Source organism: Heloderma suspectum, chromosome 8 (genome assembly GCF_057233095.1).
Source record: "Heloderma suspectum isolate Gila_16-S chromosome 8, 16-S_ref, whole genome shotgun sequence".
Classification (NCBI taxonomy): domain Eukaryota; kingdom Metazoa; phylum Chordata; class Lepidosauria; order Squamata; family Helodermatidae; genus Heloderma; species Heloderma suspectum.
In genome coordinates, this window is record NC_139465.1 from 15,289,505 (window position 1) to 15,300,815 (window position 11,311).

The following is an 11,311-nucleotide window of genomic DNA, read 5'->3' on the forward strand; positions in this document are numbered from 1 at the left end:
TCTTTGGCTCAGGTACAGGATTCTAGAATTAATCCTGCAGTTCATCCTAAATTGCAGTCAAAAACAATTTTTCTCTTCAAAATTCCCCATTCATGAGGGAATTATATCAAGTTTGTCCACAGATGGAAAAATCCAAGCAGCACAGACATTCCAAGCCGCCCAGATCTATACTTATTCCGGTGTAAAAATGGATAGGATCAGGATGTAAGTTAAGTTCTGAGGGTGGGGTTATTTCTTTATTTATGACATCTTATATCTCATCCATAAACCAAGTCCTCTGGATGATTTACAAAACTTCTAAATAAATAAAATCAATCTGGAGTAGCTATTAAACAGAGACAAGTAGGACCTGTAACACAATGCTACGGCATATCCCTGCACCCTACTGCCTTCTCAGCATTGCTCTAGCCCCTAGGCCAACCAGCTGTGTCTCCTGACCTGGTTTGGTGATAATTCCAGGTCCTGTCGGTGTCTTTGCCTGGGCCACAATGAAATTCTGGCCTTGCTTGTATGGCTCTCTACAGACACCACGTAACCATAGCAATCAATCAATCAATCAATCAAAAGGAAATGCATCACCCAACCAATTTGCATAAATTTTACATATGCTAATTTATTTATAGAAATGCGAATTTAGAAATTATAATTTAAACAGAAATACAGTACATCTCACTATAGGGGGGAAGACTGTCGCTAGGTGACTTGTTCAGTCCGCTGTCCGGGTGCTACCTGTTGATGGGCAACTTTATCTTTAAACGAAACTTGGACAGAACAGACCTTCAAACAGAGGATGGTCCTCTTGAAGCCCTTCAAATACAGGATTGTCCTCTGTAAAAGAGGACACAGGGCCACCCTACCTCTTGCTCCAAGTATCTCTTACCTGCCACCATTTCCCTTCCTTCTCTATTTCCCTGCCTACCTATCCTCTAACCTATGAAGTTGCCTGACCTGGAAGCATTAATAGTTAGGCAAGGTCAGGAGGAGAAACCAATGCCTGAACCCTCCACAGATTTGCTCCAGAGCTCCTTCCAACTCCGGTCACAATCCTGGCAGGACTTGGCTATCAGCTGCTCTTGGATACATATGGTCAGCCTTGACACAGATAAGGAATTGACATAGGTCCCAGCTGTAATCAACCCCAATATGATTACCATGGTTTACATCTTGTGTTCAGCATGTTCTTACAAGCGATCTTTTCTTTCTCTCCCTTGCTCTTTTTAACCCTGAAAAACGTTCAAGGGCTATTTCAGCTTCCTTGCCAATATCCAAATTAACAATGTGCCACATCAGATCTGAACTATCCAGAAAATGCACACAGATAAACACATAGAACATCTCATCTCAACCAGCTCTGCCAGATGGCTCCCCGAACTCAACTTTGTAAATTTCATAACATGGAGCATTTGAGTTTATGCTTTTCCTGCCCCCCAATATGCCAGCTTAACCTCCAGCACACAGCTTTGAAACTATGTAAAGGATGCCAAATATGTTCCTTATGGCAATGGTGTTGTGGCTTTTAATTGTACCAACTGGTATCATTTGAGGATAATTACCTTGGAATTCAGCTTTCTGCTAGATTATTGGCCAACTTGCTAACCTCATCGCCAAGGCACTCCTAATACTTCCAGAGACTCTTTGATGGTGAACATCCACACGGCAACATTTCTAAACCAGAGATGTCAACACGGACTGAGCATTTTCTCTAATTAAATTATCTTTTACAGCAGCCAAATTTCATTAGTCTTTTAGTCTTCTCAGCCTTTGATCATGCAAACATTTGGGGAAACTTCTAACCACACTTGGGTGTAGAGGTAATAAGGAGAAGTGATTCACTCTGTAGGAGTAGTCCAAAAAACCCCACCCCACCCCCACACACACTAACCCACAAAACCTGACACATTAATTTGTTCTTCCAGTATTTCTACATGTCTACCTTATTTAATTTAGAACATGGGTGTCAAAGCTCTTTCAACCCAAAATGGAGACCTTCTCCATTTCGGAGAAGCTCTCCAGGCTGCATTCCAGTGGTGTGGGTGGGGGGCAAAGGGAAAATGGGGGGGCATAGAGGGAAAAGGGGTGGGACCAAAAATACCAGCATGTTTTAACTTAAAGCTCTTTCTGCCAATTAACTAACCCTTAGGAGAGGCATTTCAACCTTTTAGAATGGTGGAAAACTGTGCAAATGTTGGGAAACCACCAAGCAATCAGGGGAAAGAGGTCGGAGACAGGGGAAGGGGTATGACCATCTGGAAAACCCCAGAGGGCCTGACTGAGACCTCACATGGGCCAGACGTTCGATACTCCTGATTTAAAACATACAGACTTGAGTGGAGCCCAAAATTTCGACTCAGCAGGGATGATAGATGTGTTGAATCACAGTTCCCATAATCCCCAGTCATTGCTGGGAATGATGGGGTTTGGAGTCCAACAAATCTGGAGGATGCCAGGTGGGGGAAGTCCGCTTTAGTCCACATTTCTAAATCTCCACTTGCTTAGAGCGAAGGGGTGGCTGGGGAATGCTGGGAGGTATAGGACTTTTTCCTGTCTAAACATGCATAGGGTTGCACCCTTCATTGCCTAGAGTTAGTAAGAACTGTCTCCAGTCAAAAAAGCTTTATAAAAGTTCTGACCTGTCACCCCCCCAACCAAAACTCCAGGCATGAAGCCCCAGACACCTCTTGGAATGGTCTCAAAGGACACACAGTTTAGTATGGGAGCTAGGTTGGCCACTCGCTGCCAAAAACAGGACAATAAAGGACAGAAATTTGGTTGGATCTGTGCAAAGCGGTGCCTCAAAGTGGGAGACAGATTTATATGGGAAGCTGAGGGGAGAACAGCAGTGCAAAAAGGCTGGAGCTGTACAGTTTCTAAAGAAAGGGCCTGTCGTATTAGCAGCAGAGGGTCTTTCTCTCTCTCCCACCTCTGTGCCCCGTTCCAGCTCTAGCATCTGTCATAAGAGATGAGTCTACAGTGGAGTGGAGAGTTGGGGAAATGTTTGAAGTTCTGTTCTTGGCTTCTATACTATGTGCATCTGGACACGAGAACACAGCACAGGATCCAGAAGACCACAAGTAGCCTTCCGCACATGTAACCTTTTCTACACAGCAGCCAAATTAAAATGACAGTCTTTTTCAACCCTAACCTCCACCCTGCAAAAAGCCATAGGACTGCAACTTTCAAGGAAGGGATGAGGGGAAGCTAGTAACATTTGTTATGGCTTTGAAGATGAAAGGAAATGGAATTAAGTAAATGCCGCATTTGAAAGTCCAACCCCACCCGGCATTGGGCCAGTGCTTGGGATGGAGGGGAGAGAAAACCCTTACAAACACTGTAGATTTGCAAAAACAAAAAGCAGTTCGTAAAAATAAACAGCTGAATAAAGAACAGATAATTCCCATATTTCTTCCTCAATTTAGTCTTCAGACTGCTTTAGGAGCAACCTTCTTGGTAAAACAGCAATCAAATTTGTTCCCTCTGCTCTGAAAATTGGTGTGACCTTTCAGCACCAGAAAGTCCTTTGACCATGAAAAGGAGAAGAAAAATATCACGCTTTCACAGGTACCACACCAAAACAACAAGCAAGCAATCATTCCCCGTTGTTCCCAAATCGTGTAAGATGTACTAGCCAAAATTTCACCATCCAATTTGCTATGGCATGAAAATTGTGCAAAGCAAATACACAGGCGTTTGAGACGATGTGCTTACACTTCAGCAATGCATCCTTCAAGTTCGTTTCGGGCAGACATGCGCCTACGAAATACAGCGTCAGACCACTGGTCCATCTAGAACACTACTCTCTTCTTTAACTGGCAGTGGCTATCCAAAGACTCAAGCAGATGGTCTTTTTCAGCCCTGAGATCCTTTTAAATGTAGGTGCTCTGGATCAAACCTGGGACTTTTGACATAAAGAGCATGAGCTGTACAACTGGGCCAGGGCTGCAGAAACTCAGGCCTGGAGGCTAAATTCAGCTTATCTGAAAGCCAAATTCAGCCCTCTGGGGTTCCCTAGGTGGCAACCCCCATTCGCCTGGGCTCACCCTCTTTCCCCCCACCCACCAATCTTTGGTTGTTTCCAGACTTTAGTGTAGTTTCACCCCATTCTAAATGGTTGAAACCTCTCTCCTAAGGCTTAGTGACTGACAGTAAGAGCTTTAAGCTAAAATATGCTGGTAATTTTGGCCCTGCCCTTTTTGCCTTTGACCTGCCTCCGTTCACATTTGGCCCTGCCCACCACTGGAATGCGGTCCCCAACGGCTTCTCTGAAACGGAATTTGGCCCTCGGCCTGAAAGCGGTTGTGCACCCCTGAACTGGGCTATGGCACTCTTGCCCATAGTTGCTAAAGTTGAAGGGCTTGAGTATGGGGGAGAGATGCCAAAGATCTGCAATAAAGCACATGTTGGTCATGTAAAACATCCCAGGTCCGGCCCCTTGCATCTCCAGTTTAAAGGACTGCCATCAGCAGGGCTGCAAAAAGAATCTGCTTGAGGTCGTGGGAAAGCCCTTGCTAGATTGACTAATCGTCTGACTCAGGGCAAGGCAAATTTAGTACAAGGCAATACCTTAGATTCTTAGCTGACTAGGCGAAGGCTAGGGAACTATTCATTTTCTCATTATTAGGGCTGGGACAGTGTGAAAGGAGGATTGAAAGCTTATTTTAAGCAGGAAATATTTATACCTTGATCACTAAAGGGTAAGAAGGAAAATTGCAACGCTGTCGTTAGTAGAACAGAATTGCAAAAGCAGTGAGCATCACTTCCCCATACTAGGAGAAAGAGAGATCTTCCCCATTTGGTTTATGGAAGCCTGCTCCAAGCTGGTGCCCTCCCATTATCCCCAGCCAGTATGGCCACCATCCCCAGGCACTGGGGATGATGCCTTGTGCAATCCAATACAACTGGCATCATTTCCATGTGAGCTTGGCCTTATTCTTCCCTTGTTGCTTAAAGCTGGCTGCATTAAATTCCAACTCAATGTGGTGTCTATGCCTCCGGATGACAAGTCAACCACTGCCAGCTACAGCAGTATCCTTGTTCTTGAGCCAGTAACCTGCATAATTTCAACTGATGTCGAGTTCCTGGTTCCTCTGCTATTTATAAGTCATCCTTCTCTTCTAATCAGGAGCAAAACTGAATGCGGATGCCTGAGAACTTGATAAAATAACCACTGATTCATTTGCTCAAAATCTTCCACTCCAATAGAAGTATATCAAGAGTTGATTCATTTAAAATTCCTAGAAAGCTAACCAGCTCATTAAGAAGAAGGTGCTTACCAGACACCTCAAGCATTCCCCCCCATCGCCCCTTTAATATTTTCCAATCCTATTAAGTAAAATCCAAGTGGATATTTCTGTGAAGGCAAAAATGTGTTTAGTACCTCCTGTTAGTCTAACTGCTCCTACCACATATACTCCAAAGCAACTATGAGTACATCTCCATTCTCACAAGGTATGAATGGAAACCAACTGCTGCAACCAAGTTCATTGACACCCCTTGAAATTCTAGTTTTCAACTTCAACTCCCATCAGCCCCAGCCAGCATGGCTAATGGTCAAGAATGCTGGGAGTTGTCATCCAAAAGAACTGGTGGGCATCAGATTGAAGAAAGCTGGTTTCGTTTCACAGCTGAAACAATAATATTAGGTAGCAATTTTATTTATTTTTATTTATAGCATTTTTAACCTGCCCTTTAGCCAAAAAGGCTCCCAAGGCACTTACAAAGCTAAAAAATAAGACAGTCATTATTAGCTTATCAGGAATACACAGATAAATGTGTAGAATGTAAGTATCAAATCATAATGGCAGTAACACCTTGGAATGACGGTCTATACCTGGAACCCTTGGTATCAAAACCATACGCTCTACAGCTGAGACATGGGCCTCCAAGGGAATCAAAAAGTGACTTTAGAACAGCTTTACCCAACCTGGTACCCTCCAGATGTTTTGAACTTATAGTTATTTATTTGATAGATTTGTACCCTAGCTTTCTACCAAGAAAAAATGCACTCAAGGTGGCTTACAATCAAAATGTAAACTTGATTAAAACAGTAATAAAACAAATGCATTAAAGCACAATTAAAAAACATAACAATAACAGAAAAACGGCATCCAACCCAACAAACCCACTTACACCCCAAAGGCCTATATTTCAATAAAAAGGTATTTGCCTGCTGGCAGAAGGACAACAGAGAGGGAGCAAACCTAGCCTCCCTCAGCAGGGAGCTCCACAGCCTGGGAGTGGACACCGAAAAGGCTCTCTCACATCACTGCCAAACGTGCCTTTGAAGGTGGCAACCTTGAAAGAAGGGCTTCTCCCAAAGGTCTTAAGACGTGGGCAGGCTCAGCTTCAACTCCCAGCAGCAAAGCCAATGGTGAAGAATGTGGGAGTTGTACTAAATAATACCCCTTCCAGTCTTTCAGTTGTGGCCAACCCTAGCCTAACTCAGCCTAGTTAGGGCTGAGCCAACCCTAGCCTAACCCATTCATTTTAAAGGGCCTACTCAAAGTAGAACAAACATTGGATTCAACTCCAACTCCCATCATGGGAGGGATCCCGAACATGTCACACTTAGGTCCCTTTTGAAATCAATGCAACTTAAGGCAGCCGGGACTTACTTTTCACATTGATTTCAGTGGGAAGAAGCATGATTAATCCATTTTAGATTCAATCCTCCGTAGTATTTTTCTAATGACCCTGTCAATTTATTCATCTCCCTTCCAGTAGAAAACAAAAGAACTTGAGTAAAGTGAGAATAGGATCTTGTGTACGGATGAACAGAGCACTATAGTAGTAGTAACACTACGTATTTGTAACGTTTAGGTAGGAACTAATATGACTGGGAAGAGCACATCTAGGCAAATTAGTCTTGTAGAGCAAAAATGTATGGACAATGAATCTAACTCCTGAGCTGTTCATTGGAAAGCACATTTGGCTATACATTTACTAATAAATATTTGTATATCACAAATAAACATGAGAATCCACATACACCTATGTGTGAAGGTTTCCCCTAGCATTTGAACTGTGACTGCACTGCTAGCCAGCTCCTTTGGACTTTTTTTCCTAAAAGATGGTGGACGGAAGTAAACAACATATCCCCAAAGTTTGGCTCAAATAGCTATCTGTCAAGAAATACCCATATACAAAAGGTTCCTCCTGTGCAAGCACCGGGTCATTACTGACCCTTAGAGGGATGCCGCTTGTGCTGGCGTTTTCATGGCAGACTGTAGCGGGGTGGTTTGCCATTGCCTTCCTCAACCCATATACAACCCTCATATAAATCAATTGGCTAGGAAGCCAGCGTTGCCTGAACTTAAGTGACCGAATGTAAGTGACAGCTTTCCAAAATACACAGAACACTAACTCCTAAAGCTATCAGAGCAAGAGCATTCAATATACGGAGCACAGTTTTTCCACCTGTAGGTGCAACAACAACTCAAGCCTTACTAAAAGGTTGGATAACAGCTTTCTTCCTTCACCCAAATAAAGTCATCTTGATCAGGAACTGCACACTTTGCCCGGAGGAAAGAAGCAAGCATGTTAAACTTGGTCACGTACACTTTAATTGAAATTATCACCTGGTGAGTCACATTAAAACAAATGTGGACTAGTAGCTTATGGGGACACATTTACAAGGATGCTTTAACCTGTGATTCTTCCATTACACGCTCACCCCACCACTAAAAAAGAACTTGCTTGCCTCAGCCGGAAAAAACAGTATGATAACCTTCAATCAGCAGTGTGCAAATGCCAGCACTCCCAGAGTGTAAACCAAACCAAGTACAAAGAAATAAATCATGGAGACACACATTCAAGCATAAGAAATAAATTGTTATCACATAGATTATCACTTTGTCATCCTCTGTTCATAAACCTGGACCCACTATCTGATGTTACGGAAGGCTTTTTGCAGTGTTGGCTAAATCATTCTAGTGATGTCAGAAACACTGCTCTTCTTTTTGATCATGCAAGACACCCTTCCCCAACCTGGTACCCTCTAGATGTTTTGGATTTCAGTTCCCATCATCCCCAGATAGCATGGCCAATGGCCAGGAATCCTGGAAGCTGTCATCCAAAACATCTGAAGGGCACCAGGTGGCAGAAGACTGATCTAAGTACAATCCTGGGACAGGGCTAAGTTTTGAGAGTTTGACATAATTTAACGAATCCACCATTAGATCTGGCTTCTCATGAAAGCTGTGATCTACAAGTTTGCCTTCTAGTTAAAAAAAAAAAAAAAAACTTTCAAAGACATCCTCTCTCTTCCATGCCTGTTTTTGAGAAAAAGCAAAATCCAGACCTGCAGGAAAAGCTGGAAAACACACCTCTGAAAATAAAAGTGCACACCGGCTGAGCATGGAGGCAGACTTACAGCCTTCTCCCATGCATGTTGACTCATGAGTAAGCCACACTTTGTTCAGTGGGGCTTCCTGCCATGTCAGTATGCACAGAATCGCAGCCTGAGAGCCATCTCAAGACAAAACAATAGGGAACAATATGCAACTACCAGTAATAACAATATGCAACTAACAACCAGCAATATGCAACTAACAATATACAATAGTTTGCTTCCCTGCCCAACATGTTTTGAATCCAACACCAGTGTTTTTCTAGCCTGTGGCTAATTGATGCTTTGCACACAAAACTTTCCTGGTAGCATTGTGACAATGGTTCTAGATAAACCTTCTGGCACTAGGATGCCAGAACACGGGGGCGGGGGGGTGGGGGGGTTGCAAGGGACTGGCTCAGATAAGCTGTCCCACTGGAACCAGGAGAAGGAGGCTTTCTTATTATCAACATTAGAACAATGGCCTAGGGAACAATAGAGAACACCCCATGCTCTTTTGCCTCCCCTTCCTTCCAATTCCTTTTCAAAAGGCAGAGTGGAGAACAAGTCAGGTCCAAACAAGAGAAAGAACCAGCCTCTCCAAATGTACTGTACTTAGAGAATTTCAATGGGGGGAAGAGAGATCTCACGTGCTTAGGAAGTCAAAGCGCACAAAATGACAAATGGCACTTTCAGCAAAGCCTCAAAGGAGACCATCGGATCCCATCCCATCTCATGAAGAACTCTACAGGAAAAGCAAATCGGTTGCGATATCTCAAGCCAGTTATGAAGTGGACCTCACAAACAAGTGACAAAACATCAGACGATACATGACGCCCTCACACGCGCACGCGCACGCACACCAGGTTTTTCCTCTTGACTGTTTTGATATCTGAGGACCTTACAATGGACATTTGGAAGGGAGAGGTTCCATCTGTCTTTCTGTTCATGAAGACCCAAAAGCTTTTTAGCCCAGGGAGGAGAGGTGACCACCCTTCCAGAACTCGGTTTGGCCCTGGCAAACAGTGTAGTGTAGTGGTGAAAGTGATGGACTGAGAGCCGGGAGATCCGGGTTCTAGTCCCCACTCGGCCATGGAAGCTCACTGGGTGACTTTGGGCCAGTCACAGACTCTCAGCCCAACCTACCTCACAGGGTTGTTGTTGTGAGGATACAACGGAGAGGAGGAGGATAATGTAAGCCGCCTTGGGTTCCTTGCAAGAGGAAAAAACGTGGGATATAAATGCAATAATAAAATAAAAAATAACTTTCTTCAAAGGGTGGACGCACAGAATCAGCTCAGCAGACTACTCCCAAAGGCAACATAACTCCAAGAGGAGAGTGTGTGGGGTGGGGGCATGTTTCTCCCCAAAGAAAAAGATCAAACTAGAAGAACCCCAGCATGGAGGTTCAAGCTGATAGTGGGGGGCAGGGGAAGGCGAGCCAAGCAGAAGGAACTCAGAACTTACCCTGGAGCCGGAGAGCCTGCAAAGAGCCCGATGTTGGCAACCCTGCTGAAGTCCCAAACTGCTGCCCCCACTACTGCTTCCGCTGCCGGAGTGTTTCTGATTCACCAGCCAGTCCTCCAGCCCTTTCCGAGCCAGTGAAGCGTTCACAGCAAAACTATCACCTGGGCGGTGGGGGAAGAAGAAAGCGATGCCAGAATTGGACACGGCTGCCACACTGGAACTGATCGATCGATCAATCAGCCCCCGCTTTCTGCCCCAAACTACCTCCCCACCCCCAGCGTTAACAAAACGTGTGGGGCAGGGGAGCAGGGGTCGGAGAACAGAACCAGCAGCAGGGGTACAAAACTCGAGCATCTACACACCAACGAATCCGCAGAGCAAACTTCTTTTTTAGTAGCGTCAGGAAAAGTTGGGGAGGGGGAGAGGAGAAAGCAAGGAGAATTAAAGTTGCTATGACCACGACTAAAGAAAACGGCTTACCTTCCGGACTCTCTCTAGGTTTGCAAACAGCAGCTAAGGCGATCCGTGGGGAAAGAGAGAGGGTGGGGAAAGGGGATGAAAACAAGATGGTTAGATCGCAGTCTTCCAAACACGAGCACGCACGTATATATATATCCCGCACCCTGGTCAACCCTGAACAAGCTCCACGGTCCCTTCTCTCTCGCCCCCCATTTTAAACCCCCCGCGACTAGGAACTTACCATGTTTCGAGTGAAGTTTTCCCATCTCTCTGCACGAATCTGCCAATGCGATGGCATTGGAGTGTGTTTCAAGTCAGGGCTGAGTCGGTGGGTTCATTGCCTGTCTCTTTTCTTCTTCTTCTTTTTTTGTGTGTGCAAAATCTAGGCTATCAGTTCCAAGCGGGTCCTTTTCTTTCTCCTTTTAGAAATCCATGTGCCCCGATCTTGCCCTTCCGTGATGAAAGCGGCGGCGACAGAGAAGGGGGAGATGCGGAGACAGGGAGAGAGAGCGAGGCATATGCGCCCATGCAGCAGCAGAAGCAGCTCTGGGCTCCGTGCCGCTCCTGCGTCTCTTCCCTCTTCTTCCTCTTCCTCTTCTCCTTCTTCTCCTCCTTCTCCTTCTTCTTCTCCTTCTTCTCCTTCTTCTTTCCCCCCCTTCTTCCCAAAGACAGAGGCGGTTACAAAAGACCTTACTTCACCCACCAGGGAACATGATTGACACCTCCTTGAGATTGGACCACTTGCAGGCAGCCTCTGGGTTCCTATTGGCGCGAGGCGGCACATGAAAGGGAAGAAGAAGGCTCCTTTTGGAGTCTCCAAAAAAAATAAAAAATAAAAGGAGCAGCGGCGGCGGCGGCGGCGACTTTGGTGTATTTCATTTCCAGCCAGGCACAAGCAGCAGAACTCAGAGCCATAGAGGGAGGCCCCTTCCCAGAGATGGCTCTCCTTTCTGGCCTTTGGTCGAGTTGTCCTTTACTCTTTGCTTCTGTTTATTCCCCTTCTCCCCTCCATTAGTTCTCCAGCAACTTTGGGGAAAGCGCGCTTCAGCCCAGCCCTGCGTA

General features: G+C 45.1%; 1 protein-coding gene across 1 annotated transcript in view; it reads right to left on the reverse strand.

Annotated features, from left to right (window-relative positions):
- The window catches only part of NKD1 (NKD inhibitor of Wnt signaling pathway 1), a 192,027-nt gene extending 181,069 nt beyond the window's left edge, over positions 1–10,958 (reverse strand). The window contains exons 1-3 of the mRNA XM_084812416.1: positions 10,491–10,958; positions 10,271–10,303; positions 9,791–9,951 (exon numbers count right to left, since the gene is read on the reverse strand). Coding sequence (XP_084668542.1) covers positions 9,791–9,951; positions 10,271–10,303; positions 10,491–10,515 — 219 coding nt within the window. The 5' untranslated portion in view covers positions 10,516–10,958. The remainder of the gene's footprint in view (positions 1–9,790; positions 9,952–10,270; positions 10,304–10,490) is intronic.
- Between the last annotated feature and the right edge of the window lie 353 nt (positions 10,959–11,311).